The sequence below is a fragment of the Podarcis vaucheri genome, assembly GCF_965113315.1.
Source record: "Podarcis vaucheri genome assembly, chromosome: 15".
Lineage (NCBI taxonomy): Eukaryota > Metazoa > Chordata > Lepidosauria > Squamata > Lacertidae > Podarcis > Podarcis vaucheri.
The window spans coordinates 16,165,485-16,181,832 of NC_138753.1; the positions used below are offsets into that span (position 1 = coordinate 16,165,485).

Genomic DNA, 16,348 nt, shown 5'->3' on the forward strand with positions numbered 1-16,348 from the left:
GGGCCTTTTCAGCACTGGCCCCAACTTGGTGGAACGCTCTGCCTCATGAGACCAGGGCCCTGCAAGATCTGATTTCTTTCCGCAGGGCCTGTAAGACAGAGTTGTTCCGCCTGGCCTTTGGCTTGGAGCCAATTTTATTCCCTCCCTCTCTTTCTTTTTCCTTTTTCCTTTCTCCTTCCTCCTCCTCCGATGAGGCTGCATTTTAATATTTTAATGTTTCAACATTTTAATGTTGTATTTTAATCTTGTTTTTAAGTTGCATTCATTCAACTTGTTTTTATTATTGCTTGTTAGCTGCCCTGAGCCCAGCCTTGGCTGGGGAGGACGGGGTATAAATAAAAATTATTATTATTAGGTTGGTGGCCATCACTGCCCCCAGTTGCAGGGAGTTCCACAGTTTAACTCTGCACCTTGCAAAGAAGTCGCTTATTCATGCCAACCTGGCCTGCCTTACTGTCTCCCCTCTGCAGATCGACCTGCTGATCCAGGAGACCAGCCGCCTGCTGCAGCTCACCATTGAGCATGACCCGCACGACATGCTGGAGAGCAGTGGCGGCAGCCCCCTCTCAGAGCTGCGAAGCCCCCTCCGCTCCCCCAGCCGCACCCCCTGCCCAGAACCGTCCGCCATCCGCCAGCGCTCCGTCATGTAAGGCAATGAGGCTAAGCAGCCAGCCCTAAATCGGGGGTTTATGCCTGTACCCCACCACTGGAGCAGTGATGAGTCAGGGATGGTGGGAGTTCAGCAAACCTGGGGGGGCACCAGGTTGGGGGATGCTGGAGGCAGGGTTGTACCTGCTCTTTTTTGCAAAATGTGTACACTGCTTGGTTGTAAAAAAAATGCTCAAAACATTTTACAAAGAATATAAAACAATCAAATTATCAACAATAATAGTATTTTTTAAAATAATTTTACTTATAAGCTTTTACAAGATATACAAAAAAAAATCAAAAATTTGAAACACCACCAATCTTTCATATATCTCTTATTTCGGCTCCCGTCTTTCTTCGGTTCCTTATTTTTATGTTGTTTTTATCAACAAGAAGAATTAATAACAAAATAGGACGTTCAAAAAGTTAAAAGTAGCAATAGACTAAGAACAGATTGAAACTGACACCAACTTTCTAAACATCCTGGTCAGCTTGTCTAAGCAAATATATATATAAAATAAAAATTAGCAAGCTCTGAAAAGAGTGCAGCAGAGGCACCTGCCTGACTTCATTAGGCAGGCAGTTCCAAAGTTGTAGGCACTGCCAAACTAAAAGATCAAGTGCTTACAAATACGGAATGGTTATGATGTGGCACCTGTAACAGGGCCACTTCCGCTGAGCAAGGCTGTTGAGTGGGCATAAGGCAACCTCGCAGGTAAGCTGTTCCTAAAGTGTTAAGGGCTTTGTATACTAATAGTAACGCCATGAAACTGGCCCAGTAGCAAATCAGCAACCAGTGTGGATCTCTGAGCACAGGTGTTACATGTTGGCAAGGCCTCGCTACTGTCAGCAATCGTGCTGCAGCATTCTGCACTATCCTCAGCTTCCGGATCAGGTGCCAGGAGGCCCCACATAGAGCACATTGTGGTAATCTAGTCTTGGGTAAGCAGTGCATGAACTGCAATTCCCATAAACCCTTAACCAGCTGTGTTGTCCAGAAATCTATGAGAAAAAACATGCTTCAAACATGCTCTGAAGGTACAGTGCCAAAGCAGTTGGGTGGGCGCAATTGGGGTGATCTTGCAGGTAAACAGGTCCCACATTTCCCCTTTCAAGAGGGCAGGAATGACCACTATTGTTCCTCTGTTGTGCCCCTGCTGATGCCCCCTCTCTCTTTCTTACCTTGATCCTCTTAGGAGAAGCTGCAGCATCGACAAATCTCCCTGCTCCAGTTCCCTGGGCTCCCCTGCCTCGCAGCGGAAGGACATTGGGCGCTCTGAGTCCCTCCGAGTCGTCTCGCGGCTTCACCGCATCTTCCGCCCCTCGGATCTCATCCACGGCGAGGTCTTGGGCAAGGGCTGCTTTGGGCAGGCAATCAAGGTACCAGTGTGCCCGCTCTGCCCTTCCCCAGCTGGGCCTTGTCCATGGCTCGATCACACCAACCCCAGGCAACTCATTGGTTCTCCCCTGGCCTCCTCGCTGGCCCAAATAGGACTAATTTAGCCAGCTAGCCCTGGGGATCATCTAATGTTAACTGGATGGATTTTCCCCTTAAATTGATTTTGAATTCTGAATTTATTGTTATTCACGTTTTATACTGTACAGTGGTGCCCCGCAAGACGAATGCCTCGCAAGACGGAAAACTCGCTAGACAAAAGAGTTTTCCGTTTTGGAGGTGCTTCGCAAAACGAATTTCCTATGGGCTTGCTTCGCAAGACGACAATGTCTTGCGAGTTCCTGCTGGTTTTTTTTCCTCCTCCCCCCCCCTTTTTCTAAGCCGCTAAGCCGCTTATCAGCTGATCCGATCAGCAGATAAGCCGCTAATAGCCGCTAATAGCGCTAATCCGCTAATCCGTCAATGGGCTTGCTACGCAAGACGAAGAAACCGCTAGACGAAGAGAATCACAGAACGGATTCTTTTCGTCTTGCGAGGCACCACTGTATTTTATGCTGTTTTTTTGTTGCATCAATTAAGTGTTTTAAATTTGTTGTTAGCCGTCCTGAGCCCAGTTTTCTGAACCGGGAAGGGCGGGGTATAAATAAAAACTTATTATTATTTATTATTGATGATGAACATGCTTTGACATCACTCTGGGATGCTCGCACAAGATCTCGTGGGGCCATCTGAGCTCCTGTGAGATCTCGTGTGGGCTTCCCCAGCCTTCCAGATCCCACATGCTGAGCCCACCTTGCCCCCCCCACCCCCAATCAAGGCAGAGAGCTTAAAAGCTCTTTTCATGCTGTTTCTGCTTGGCTACCTGGCACAAAATGAGCTTTTAAGTTGTCTGCCTTGCTGCGGTTGGGCAATGCCCATTCAGTGCTCCAGCTGAACGGAGGAGTCTCCTCCCCCTTCCCCGCTGGCTGTGGGGTGGCTCCAAAGGTTTGGATATGCACGATTTCTGTGCATTTGTGGAACCCTTGGAACCGAACCCCCGCATGAGATGCGCTAATACTGTTAATGATGTTTTAAAGGTTTTGAGCTTCCTTTCTGGGCATGAAGAGTGGGCAGGGCTGGATTGAGGTTTGATGAGGCCCTAAACCACTGAAGGTAATGGGGCCCTTTCTATGTCCAGCTGTCCTTTGTCAACAACAAATTGTCGCTGGTTTTTGTGTGTGTTGAATATATGCTATATGGTGATTTATGGACCTAATAGGTATCTAAAGCCATTCACACATAACAAATAGGAGCCTACACAACACAAAACACTGTTACTGTATGTAGGTTTTATTTTATCTGTTTTTTTATCTTATATTTTGGAAATGTACATCCAGTTTTTCCCCCTTTAATTTTTTGGGGGGCCCCAAGAGAGTGGGGTCCTATAGCTTGTTTAGCTTATATGTAAATCTGGCACTGAGAGTGGACCACAAAACGTTTAAAGAAATAAATGCATCCTTTGGCAGGTGACGCACCGGGAAACGGGAGAAGTGATGGTCATGAAGGAACTGATCCGCTTTGATGAGGAGACCCAAAGAACATTCCTTAAGGAGGTAGGTCTAACCTAAGTATATTCCAGTAGCCGTGGAGTCCTCTCACAACACCCTGCTCTGTTTTTCCCTTGATAGCTACCATAGAGTCATAGACTCATAGCATTGTCAAGTTGGAAGGGATCCCAGGTATTCTAGTCCAGCCCCTGCAATGCAGGAATCATAGCTAGAGAATCGCTGGCAGATGCCCATCCAACCTCTGTTTAAAAACCTCCAATGAAGGAGAGTCCACCACCTTCCAAAATGTCCTTTCCTCTGTCAAACTGCTCTTACACTCAGAAGGTTCTTAAGGTTTAGTTGGAATCTCCTTCCTTGTAACTTGATTCCATTGGTTCAAGTCCTCCCCTCTGGAATAGCAGAAAACAAGCTAGCTCCATCTTCCATCTCTCTCACAGATTGCCTGTATGTTGGCATTCCATGGCTGGCCCTTCCCTTTCAGAATGTTGGAGGGCATCCCTTCTGTGATGTCACAGAAATCCAACCAATTGCTTGGGAGAAGCCAGCAACAGCCCTCATACAGTCTGAATAAATCTGCTAGGCTGCTCCTCCCCATCCACCCTGACTACTTCTGGCCCCAGATAAATTCTTGGATAATCTCTGCCGCTCCATCTTGCCTGGTGGCTGACCCCCTTGTGGTTCTCTTCTGCCCTCCCTCCCCCAGGTGAAAGTGATGCGATGCCTGGAGCACCCCAACGTGCTGCGGTTCATCGGGGTTCTCTATAAGGACAAGCGGCTGAACTTCATCACAGAGTACATCAAGGGAGGGACGCTCCGTGGGATCATCAAGAACATGGTGAGGGCATCGGCAGAGATTACAACCTGGGTGACTCAGGGGCTTGGGAGACCCTCATTTGCACAACACAGGGGTTGGCGTCTTCTGCCTCCGCCATCCCACCCGCCACCAGCTCAAATAAGAAGGTTACAGCCTCACCTAATTTTGCTAGAATATAATTCCATAGAATTTGAGAGTTGGAAGGGACCCCAAGGGTCATCTAGTCCAACCCCCTGGATTGCAGGGATCACGGCTGAATTTGACAAACGGCAGGAGGGGATGCATTCACAACCCACCAAGTGTTTGTGAACTGCCCAGGGGTTTTCTAAATTAAAAGCAGTGCATAGAAAATATCATTTATTTCATTTATGGAGCAATCCCTGTGAGGCATCCCAAAGCAACTTGCAATATCCTTTGCCATTTACAAGCCCACAACGATTATCCCAACTGCCCGGCTGTCTTTGCTCCTCTGCCCAGAAAGTGGGGTGCCCCCTCACCACCTGCATCTTTGCTTTCAGGATGGTCAGTATCCCTGGAGCCAGAGGGTCAGCTTTGCAAAAGACATTGCTGCAGGGATGGTGAGTATACAGGGGAACGGCCACCTTCCTGCAATGCAGTGCGACAAGGTGCTATGTGAGGTTCGGGAGTGAACAAAGCCATCACAAGACCCTCTGGGGAGATATATTTTCCTGGTTTGGACCAGGGCATTCAGAACATAACTGGAGGCATTCCTGGAGCTGTTGGTCCAGAAGAGCTTCTCTGTCCAGAGGCAGTGTACCTCTGGGTGCCAAGTGCCTTTAGCAGGGGGAAAGCCAAGAATTAAACATAAAATTATGATAGAAATAAAAGAAAGAGGAGGCTCTGCCCTGCCAGACCTGCAAATGTATTATGAGGCAGCCTGTTTGTGTTGGTTAAAAGAATGGATTACATTGGATAATGCAGACACTTAGAAGGTTATGACTTAAAATTTGGCTGGCATGCATGTCTTTGGTGTGGGAAGGAGAAAATTTATAAACGTTTTATGATCCATATTCTTAGGAAGAATCAGTATAGAGTTTGGGAGAAATATAAAAATCTGCTGAAAAGGAAAACGTCTTTAAAGTCTTCTGAAAAGAAGCATGGCAAAAATCTAACTGTCTCCCCTGCCACTTCCAGGCTTATCTGCACTCCATGAACATCATCCATAGAGACCTGAACACACACAACTGTCTGGTGCGGGAGGTGAGTTGTTGCAGTACCAGGTCCAGTGCAGCAGGGAGGGTCTTGCACTTCCTCTGTCAATGACTGTGGACCTTGAAGCTGCCATGTGGCTGATGAGGGCCATTTCTCTCCCTGGACAGAACAAAAGTGTGGTAGTGGCCGATTTTGGCCTTGCAAGGCTGATGGTCGATGAGAAGAACCAGCTGGCCACTCTGAAGAAGCCAGACCGCAGGAAGAGGTACACGGTGGTGGGAAATCCCTACTGGATGGCTCCGGAAATGATCAACGGTGAGTGGGGCAGAGGGAGGGCGAGTGGGGACATTGCCAGGGCTTCCTTGCTTGGCGTTCAGCATCCAGAGCCAGGGAAGGTTCATGGGAACAAGGGAAACTGACATACTTCAAGTCAGACCGTTGCTCCATCTTGGTCAGTGTTGTCTACACTGACTGGCAGCAGCTCTCCAGGGGGGAGACATTCCCAACGCTGTTGGGGGGTCGGCCCTGGGCCCTTCTGCATGCCAAGCAGGTGCAAATAGTCCGATCCCCATGGCTCCACATGCAGGAGGCAGGCTTACACTGAGTCCAACCATTGGTCTGCCTTGCTGAGTGTTGCATGCACTGACTGGCAGCAGCAGCCCTCCAGGGTTTCAGGCTCAGGGGTCTTTCCCAATCCTCCCTGGTGATGTCACTGGGGATAGAACCTTCTGCATGCCACTGAGCTATGGCCCTTCCTGTCAGGGATTGGCTGGATGACAAGCAGTGCGGGGGGCGGGGTCTTCAGGCGAGGAACTCCCTAGAGAAGCCACAGAGGAAGAAGGCGCTGACCCAGGGGAGTGGTGGTGAGACACAAGAGGCAGATCAGAGGAGGGAGGAAGCCGGGAGGTGGAAGAAACAGGCAGCTTGGGTGAACAAAGAGAGCCAGAGGCAGAAATCCCTCCAAGGACAGGAAAAGGGACATACATTTTATACTGCATTTTAACCTGTATTTTAATTTTTTCCCCTTTTTTTCTTTTTTCTTTATTCGAAGTTATAACAAAACATATTATCCAAAAACATATCCTTATTTTCCCATTATTTTTTCTTTTCTTATTATGTTTTTACTGAAATTTTATTGGTGTTAGCTGCCCTGAGCCCAGGGAGGGCAGGGTATAAATAAAAAACTGTTGTTGTTGTTGTTGTTATTATTATTATTATTATTATTATTATTATTATTATTATTATTATTATTATTATACTTCAAGCTCAGGATCAGAATAAGAGTTCAGGGAGGGGTCAGAAACTGCAAGAGCTTATTCACAGCAACTGCCCAGTCCCTCTGCCTTGAGCTCCCCTCACCCTCTGATTCCAAGATCATGCAGAGCATTACACATAGCCAAACGGAAAGCTAGGAAAGCCCAAGGCAGGGGGTTCCCTCCTCCCCAACGGAGTTTGCATCTGCTTGGGAGACGTCCGAAAGAGGAAAGCTAGGAAGAAGAAGAGGTGCAACATTTTCAGTGAGGGCAGCCGTGCCGGAGTGATCTCTGTTGCACACAAATTTCCCGAATGAAGCAGCTGACTTGACTTTGAGTCTCCCTCCTGACCTGTTGATAAACCTGCTCCCCCTGACAGCCCCCTGACACTTGCCTTGTAAAGTGGGGAGCAGTTGACGGCGCTCTCCCAGGCGCCCTCTGTGACCGGGCTGAACAATCCGGTTTGAGCTGCACTTTTGGGGAAGATGTCTCTCACGAGGGTTGTGCCTCTGTGGCTCTGGTGAAATGGCTTTTTCTTTGGCACGGAGGAGCACCAGGGTCTGCAGGCAGCACCATGTGGGCAGAGAAATGGGTTGCTGAGAGAGCGCTTGTAGGCCTGATGTCTGGGTAATGGACTCCCTCTCTCTCCTTGTGCAGGCAGGAGCTACGACGAGAAGGTGGACGTGTTTTCCTTCGGCATCATCCTTTGCGAGGCAAGTAAGCTTGGCTGCACTGGCTGCTACTACCAACTTTCCCAAACCATGTCCTTTTTGCCTGCCAATTTAATCACTTGGGATTTCAGCCATTCACCTTTTTCTCTGAAGCATCAGTGGCATGGAGAGAGGGAATAGAGAACAGCTTTTTCCACTTGACACTTGAACTAATGGATATCCAAGGAAGCTGAATAATGAAAGGTTCAGGACTTTCAGAAACTATTTGGAAGCCTTGCTGCCTCCGACTGTGGAATCAGAGCATAGCCATCTTGGCTAGTGGCCATTGCTAGCCCTCTCCTCCTCCATGAATGTATTAAGCCCTCTTTTAAAGCCATCCAACTTATGGCCATCACTGCCTCCTGTGGCAGGGAGTTCCACTAGAAGGGCGTTTCTTTTATCTGTCCTGAATATGGCTGCGAGTTCTAGTGTTAGGGTCCCTCTTACGCTGGGCTCTGGGTTCTAATCCTTTTTTAATTAATTTTCCAAATTTGTAACAGAAATAACATACAAAACACACTAAAGAAAACACATTACAATACAAAAAAAGAAGAAGAAAAGACAAATAAAAACACTTATTACTTATAACCTAATTTAACTTTCATTGTTAACTGACTTCCTCAGATCCCCCCTAACTGAATTTCATTGTATCACCTTGTACAGTGGTGCCCCGCAAGACGAATGCCTCGCAAGACAAAAAACTCGCTAGACGAAAGGTTTTTTCATTCGCGATTTGCCTCGCAAGACGAATTCCCCTATGCGCTTGCTTCGCAAGACGAAAACGTCTTGCGACTTTGTTAAGCCGTTTAAACCGTGCTTCGCAAGAAGAAAAATTCGTTAGACGGCAAAAATTGCGGAACGAATTAATTTCGTCTTGCGGGGCACCACTGTAACAGATCTCCAAAATCATATTTCTTTTAAACTTAACTCCTTCAATTTACTATCCTCTTCACTTTTATTAATATTCTTATCCTTAATTCTTTACAATCCATTCTTAATCTAGTCCTAAGCCTATTTGATACTTCCAAGTGATCTCTAATTATCTTAAGTTACAATATTTGGCTAAATATTCTTTGAATTTCTTCCAATCTTCTTGGTATTCCTCTTCCTTCTGGTCGCGGATTCTTCCAGTCAGGTTGGCCAGCTCCAAAAAGTCCAACATCTTCATCTGCCATTCTTCTGTTGTTGGTATCTCTTGCCATTTCCAATTTTTATCTGTGTTCTAATCCTGGATGAGCCCCCGATGCAGGGAGGCACGTCTAACACCTGCTTCCTCTCCATTGCACACAGATCATTGGGAGGGTCAGCGCGGACCCCGACTACCTGCCTCGGACCCTGGACTTCGGCCTGAATGTGAGGGGCTTCTTGGACCGCTACTGCCCCCCCAACTGCCCCCCAAGCTTTTTCCCCATTGCCGTCCGCTGCTGCGATCTGGATCATGAGAAACGGTGAGCGGCGGGGGGGGGGGCATGTATGGGAAGTGGATCTAGTGCTGGAAAGGGGGTCAGGATGTTCTGAGCTGTCCCTCAGGGGTGGGCCCATAGGAACTAATTTGCATATGGTAATTTATAGCTAGCTGTAGGTTCACATTTGGAAGTTAAATGTCGCAGGAGGCAGGGCAACCATTTTCCCTGTCCAGATCACCCGCAGAGACATTATTTGGTTCATTTGCACCCGCCAACCCCTATTCCCAACAAACCCTAATTAAAGTCCCCTTCAGTTATTCCCATTTGTTATCTCCAGATAAACTCCTGCATTGCCAGGGATGGGACTGATGATAATTTGGTCCCCTTCCAACTCTAAAGTTTTTTGATTCTGTGATTCTTCTTCAAATCATTTATTTCAGGCACCCCCAACCTTCGGCCCTCCAGATGTTTTGGACTACAGTTCCCATCATCCCTGACCACTGGTCCTGTTAGCTAGGGATCATGGGAGTTGTAGGCCAAAACATCTCGAGGGCCACAGGTTGGGGGTGGCTTTATTTTCTCAGATCACGACCCATTCACTCCCCACCAACAAATGTATGTACTGACCCAGAAACAATCAGGCCCCTTAGAGAACTATTGGAGGGCTGTGTCTCTTGGGCTCACCCCTTGCAACACCCCTAATGAATTTTTTTGGGGGGCAGAGCCTCCTGGCCCCTCTTGCAACACCCCCTAAACCCACAGGTCCCTGAGATGAATGGAGGGGTGGGCTATGTCTCCTGGGCCCCACCGCTTACAACACCCCTGCCAGCAGGCTCTTCTTACAATATTGTTGAGCCTCCATGCACAGGAGCAGCCTACCTGCAAGAGTGAATCCTCATGTCCTCCTTGTTCTTCCTCCAGGCCTTCCTTCAGCCGGTTGGAGCAGTGGCTGGAAGCCCTCCGGATGCACCTGGCCATACAGCTGCCCCTCATCTCCCAGCTGGAGCAGCTGGAGCGGGACTTCTGGGAGACGCAGCGGCAGGCTGAGGGCGGGCTCCCCGCTCACCCCGAGGTCTCAGAATGAGCACCGGGGGGCTGGAAGACGCCTCCCATCCTGCTGGGCCATCCTGCAAGCTCCCTGCGTCCGTCCCCTTTCCCCCCCACCATGCCCACCAGAGCCGGTCTCTGGGTCCAAAGAGGCCACGTCCATCCGTGGCGCCCTGCGTGGCTGGGAGCTGGTTCTCCCTGCTTCTTTCCCCGGGGGTGGGATGGGTGGGATCTGTGCCTGGCATGCACAGTTGTCGGAGGGGCACCTTGAAGCTCTTGTAAATACCCTTGTCTATGGAGAGGCACCTGGACAAAAACCCTGCAAGGGAAAGGGGGCGCCCCCTTGCCCCACACTACCCCCAACTTCTGCCTGGCACGCTTTGTGGCTGCGAAAAGTCTTGGAACATCCCACTGAGCACGTTCCTTCCTGTTACCGGCTGGCTATTGCTCCACAAGCTAGCGTTGTGTGTGTGTGCGTGTGTGTGGTTTTCTTTTGGGGGTAGAGAATCTCTGGGGTGCCTCATTCCAGCACCCCGCAAACAGGCTCTCTTCGCTCCCTGCCTTGGGCAGAGTCTCCCACTCCTGCAAAGCGGTGCCTTCAGGTTTTCGTCGTCCCCTGGTTCTCTGCCCGCCCCCTTTCATTTGTTCTCCGTATGTGGGTCACTTTCGCGGGGACGCAGGACTCGCACCTGTGATGTGCAACATTCAAGGCATGGCCTGTGCGCTGCCCAGAGCCCGTGTGGTGTCCGTATCTCTCTGTGCCCAGATGTGTGTGTCTGTCTGTCTGTCCGTACCCCCTTAGACAGTCTCCTAACCCTGCTGGTGGAGGACCTGTTGTCGCCCCTTAGTTGTGGGTATTTGGAGAGAAGTGCTCTCGGTGTGCAATGTGGGGTGGCATGATGCGCTTGTCCCCTCCAGCCGCTTCTCTGCTCTGCCTCGCCCTTCTACGCCATGCTGCTGTTCTGCTGGTAGGGATTCTGTTGTGCTGCGGGGAGTTATTTGCGACATCGGCCCACTCCTCTTTTCCCCACGGATAGCTTTGGGCACACAGGCTTGCGTCCTCCGGAAATGCTTCCCAGGTCTGAGAGGGATCCCCACAGCTTAGGAGTGGAGCAGAGCTGGACCCGGAGGAGGTACAACTGGCATCATCAGGCATCTCTTAAGAGCCGACACTCTTGCAAGGGGCCCACTGCTAGGCCTCAAGGCCTCCTGGTGGCTGCTCCTTTCTTTGAGGAGCACCTTGGAGAAGATGGAGAAGAATCATAGAATTGCAATTTAGCTGTGACTCCTCCCAACTCTACCATTCTAGGAGTCGATAAGCGGCAAAAATATGCATACAGTGGTACCTTGGTTCTTGAACTTAATCCGTTCCAGGAGTCCATTCGACTCCTGAAACTGTTCAAAAACCAAGGTACAGCTTCCAATTGGCTGCAGGAGCTTCCTGCACTCAATCGGAAGCTGCTTCGGATGTTCAGCTTCCGAAAAACGTTTGCAAACACTTACATCCGGGTTTGCGGCGTTCAGGAGTCAATTTGTTCAACAACTAAGCCATTTGGGAACCAAGGTACCACTGTACTAGGGAAAATGGCATAAAAAAGCATATTATGAGATTCGGACTAAGATGCTGATGAATTTTAATGAAAAAACTAGTTGCAAACTGGCATTGTCACTGAGTCGCTCGCTGCCACTGGGCTCCGCTTGGATCATTCCTTCCATGGTTGACCTGACTGGGTCCCTTCCTGCAACATCTGGGAGGAAGGGAAGCTTGGAGAGTGTGGGGCATCAGAGCCAGGGTGACCCAGGACTGTGGCCCCCTCTGCCGTGGGGGTCTCCTTCAAACGAACTGGGAAGTGTTGCATTTCCACGGGGCCCGTGCAGAGTGCACCCCTTGTGTCCCAAGTCAATCCTGATCTCCCATTTGGGGCTCCTGAGCCCCTTGCTGCTATCTTTGTTCTCTGGACCACTCCACCCCCATTCTGTTGTTTGTGAAGGGGCCTGGGCCAGCCACCTCCAGCCCCGCCCCACCCTACTTTTGCCAGCTAGTGGGGCTGGTCGGATCCTGGCCTCTTGTCTTGCATTGATTTCTCCATGCCACGCCATCCATTTAGGTGCTTTTAAACTCCCTGGTTGCTGAAAGGTTAGGCCCAGCATCTCAAGGAGTTTTTCCACGCTGGGGGGAGGGTCTTCCACACCGCCTTCTGCATTTTGGGGAGGGGTGCTTCTGCGCGGTACGTCTGAGGCCCCCTCCTCCCCCCTCTCCCCACTACATTCAGGTTATTTTTTCTGTAACATAGTTGAAGAGAAGAGTTTGTATTATTTTTTCATATACAGCTGCCCTTGGCGCTTTTTGGAGTTTTGCCATGTTTTCACTCTGCCTCAGTTTCGCCTATGGGGAAGTATTACTTTGGGGAGTCATTGGGTGGGTGGGGAAGAAAGAGCACGCGAGTTTTTTTTTTTATTAAATAGACTGTGAAGCATCTGTACGCACTTTGACCCGGAAGTGAACCTAGATGCCGTCTCCGGAGGGGAGGCGGAGGATTTGCAAAACAGGGATGTGAATTAAATCACGTGGAATTAATAAAAAAGATATTTCCACCCCACACTCCAGTTTCCTGTCGTTTCCTTGGAGGGGGAGGGGGATAGAGGAAGTTGTCATTTACTGACTCAGACCAGTATCACCTACACTGACTGGCAGCAGCTGTCCAGGGTTTCAAAGAGATTCTGACTTAATCAGGAAGAACTTTCTGACGACAAGAGCTGTTTGACTGTGGAACAGCTCCTTCATGGGAGGTTTTGAAGCAGAAGTTGGATGGTCATCTGTCAGGGATTCTTTGGCTGTGATTCGTGCATCGCAGCTGGTTGGACTAGATGACCCTTGGAGATTCCTTCCAACTCGACACTTAGTGGATTCCATGAAATGCCCTCTGGAGGAGGCCAGGGCTACCTACCCCCAAATGGGAGCTGCATGGAGCAGTACTTGGTGGTGGCGGTGTCTACTCATTGAGTCCCTCCTCCAACCTTCTGGAGTCCAGCCAGCTAAAGGGCATACTTTCTTGTCCATGCGCTGCTGCCAACCTTGTGATGGCACTGCTCAAAACCAGGGGCTTTTTGGAGGGAAAGGGGAGAAAAAGAGTGGCTGTCATGCAGGGCTTCAGAAACTCAGCCTTCCCTGCAAGTGTGTCTCTCTCTCATTATGAGAACATAAGCAAGCAGGTATTTAGAAGCCCCATGGGTATTCAGAAGCACAGCTAGTATCCACTGAATACCCCTGTCCCTCCATGAATTTGTCTAATCTGCTTTGAAAGCCTTACAAGTTGGCGGGCATGACAGCTTCCTGCAGTAGTGAGTTCCACAGTTTAACTAGGCACTGCATGGAGAAGTACTTTCTTTTATGTGTTCTTAGTCATCCAACATTCAGATCCAAGTTTTGGTGTTACAGGAGAGGGAGAGAGATAAATATCTATTTCTCTAAAATAAAAAACAAACCCAAACACTGCAACCATTCCTCATAGCAGAGTCAACTCCATCCCCTTGATCCTCTTCATTGTCCTATTCTGAACCTTTTCCAATTCTGTGATCTCCTTTCTGAGGTGAGGAGACCAGAACCGCGTGCAGTATTCCGATCACAAACGCGCTGTATATTTGTAATATTGGCGTTGTGATATTGCTACAGAGCAATGCAGTCCACATGCTGACGCCTTACGCTGCATTCAAAGAATCACAGAATCGTAGATTTGGAAGGGACCACAAGGGTCATCTAGTCCAACACCCTGCAATGCAGGAATATTTTGCCTGACGTGGGGCTTGAACCCACAACGCTGAGAGTTCAATGCTCTACCAACTGAGCTATCGCAGCAGTGCATGGACCTACACTTCAGACCCAAATCAGGACGAGGCCCCAACAAACTCATGGAAATCAGCTACATTTATTAGCAGGATAAAAAATATTTCGACTGGAGCGATTTGAATGTATAAACCTATAATTTTTGTGTTTTTTACAGCTTTCAAATAAATAAAGCTTTCCTTCTCTTTTCTTGGTACGACCGTGCAAAGATATAGACCCTCTCTTTTTTTGGTAAGAAAATAGCAAGTTTTGGAAAATAAAGAATCAAAACCAGAAACAATCATTCCTCTCCACCCCAACACAAACCTCCTTCACAGCTCCCCAAAATAAGAGGCTGAGGCAGGGGGAATTAAGGCATCCTTTGCCAACCTAGTGCCCCCCATGCTAGACAATGTGGTGGACTATTTTTCCTCAGAGGTTTTTCAACAGAGATTGACAGCCAGGAATTCTTTTGTTCTGAGATTCTATGCTACAAAGGTGTGAGTTTGTAGGTCTTGGGGCTGAGGGTCACCTCTCCATAGAAGGTCTGCCTCCAACCATCTCAAAAGCAAATCAGTTTTCCAAACAGCTTTCTCAGTGCTCCGCCACTCCAATAATAATAATAATAATAATAATAATAATAATAATAATAATATCATCTAAAACTGAGTGACTTGGAAAAAGCAGGCATTTTGCCAATATCTCATGCAGAGGAACATGTGGAAATGTAACTTTTCTCTTCCTGGCTGAGGGCGGGAAATAATAATTAATAATCAACTGTAAACCATAATTGACAACAATAATAAATATATAAAACAATAAAGGAATAACATGAAGGCAGTAAGAAACCTAAGGAGTAAAAAGGGAGTATTTTGAAGCTGAGCTTATGCTAGGGTTGCCAACTTTTCAACCAGCCCCTGCTCTCCTGTGCATTAATAGCAGGTCAATCTGCAGACATGGGACTTGGGTTAGGAGGGAGGATTTTCCTGCCACGCCATGAAAAGCATTAGCTGCCGGTTTGTGCAAATCAAGGTGCTGTTGAAGGCACAGGAGCAGGCTGGGGTGGCTTCTTCCCTGGTTAGTTGGCAACCTGTTCTATTGTGTTTGGTGGCTTGACGCAAAAGCGGCCTAAAATTCAGGGCTGCGGTGGTTGTGAGACACAGCGTCTTACGGGCTTTCCTCATGCAGCGGCTTCTGCACAAGGTGACCATTGTGACGGTTCTTTGAGCTCTCAGGCTGGGGTTTCAGAGTCCCTGGCTGAATTTGGGCTCAACTCCAGATGTTGCAACAGCCAGTCGTGCAGGCAGCTTAAAAGAGAATTCAGGCATCGCCACCACGGAAACTAGCAGGTATCTCTGATGCGAACAAGGAATAGAGCCTTCACTGTCAGATGAAGCCTATTCCAGATGACTAGATGCTGGTAATATGAGGGGGTCTTTGCATTCCTCTTTTGCCCAGCGGTTTCCTGTAGGGGCCTCTGGCAGAGCATGTTCAATGTTCCTTATTCCAACGCGAAGTGAGGTTCTCCCAATTCTTTGGCTGCAGAGGGGGCCCTGATATTTGGCACCTACAGGTGCTGGGAGCATCCGCCCACCTGCTCATGTCTCTTCCTTCTCTGTGGTTGATGGAGAGAGAAGAAGCAAAGGTAGGGGTGGCTTCATTGATTTAATGTAAAAAAAGGGGGCCTAGATATTTTAGGAGACCCATCCACACTGAGCTGTGCATGCAGGCTCCAAGCAAGCAAACTTTGTGAGGGTGCGTCCAGACCAGGGTTTGTGCTGCTGCTTCTCCAGATCGTTCCCCATGGAGGCCACTTCTTGAAACAGGAGATCTGCCCCACCTTCCACATGGAATGGGCTTGGATTCCGGCGCCTCTCCGACGGTCCGTTCTGACAACCCCAGGGAGAAGGCTGTGCAGAGGAGCTGGTGGCTTCGACAGCACCTCTCTGCCCCCTGAATCCATCTCTCACCACCAGTCCCTTTTTACACATGAACAGTGAATGTACGGTTTGGAGACGGGGTATTGTGCAGCTTGGCTCGCTGACTCGATCTCTTCAAGCTTAGCATGGCGCATGGATGCTCAGCAGAGATGGGGGTTTGCAGCAGGCTCACAAACACGGCTCCGAGGGATGCCCGCAGCATGCAGAAGCAGCCTCTGAAAAAGGCGTCGCTCAAGTTTATAGACCTCTTGGAAGATTTCTGAGCAAATTAGGCCACAGAGGTTCTTTCTGTGATTTGGCTCCAGTTTGGGTGTATTTGACTGAGCAAGAAAACACACCCTGATGCTCTCCTAGTTTGCGCCAGAAACCCTTATGACACAAAGAAGTAAATTTCTCAGGCCAATTGTCCTGAATAAAATTAACTTGCAAAAAATAAAAAATAAAATATTTTAATTCCGTGTTTTGTTTTGAGCATTTCTCAATTATGGGAGGGTTGTTGGGGTTTTCACCCCCCCAAAAAAAAAAAACAGGATATAAAATAAATGTATTTCGTATTCATAGGAACAAAGCCACCAAGGAGATCTTGTCTTA

General features: G+C 48.6%; 1 protein-coding gene across 3 annotated transcripts in view; it reads left to right on the plus strand.

Annotated features, from left to right (window-relative positions):
• LIMK1 (LIM domain kinase 1) overlaps window positions 1-12,594 on the plus strand; it is a 38,441-nt gene extending 25,847 nt beyond the window's left edge. For all 3 annotated transcript variants that reach the window (XM_082201439.1, XM_082201438.1, XM_082201440.1), the window contains 10 exons: window positions 471-646; window positions 1,845-2,028; window positions 3,550-3,636; window positions 4,295-4,426; window positions 4,924-4,983; window positions 5,561-5,626; window positions 5,746-5,893; window positions 7,489-7,544; window positions 8,832-8,989; window positions 9,869-12,594. In XM_082201439.1, the coding sequence (XP_082057565.1) occupies window positions 471-646; window positions 1,845-2,028; window positions 3,550-3,636; window positions 4,295-4,426; window positions 4,924-4,983; window positions 5,561-5,626; window positions 5,746-5,893; window positions 7,489-7,544; window positions 8,832-8,989; window positions 9,869-10,031 (1,230 nt within the window). In that variant the 3' untranslated portion in view covers window positions 10,032-12,594. The remainder of the gene's footprint in view (window positions 1-470; window positions 647-1,844; window positions 2,029-3,549; window positions 3,637-4,294; window positions 4,427-4,923; window positions 4,984-5,560; window positions 5,627-5,745; window positions 5,894-7,488; window positions 7,545-8,831; window positions 8,990-9,868) is intronic.
• Window positions 12,595-16,348: the final 3,754 nt, after the last annotated feature.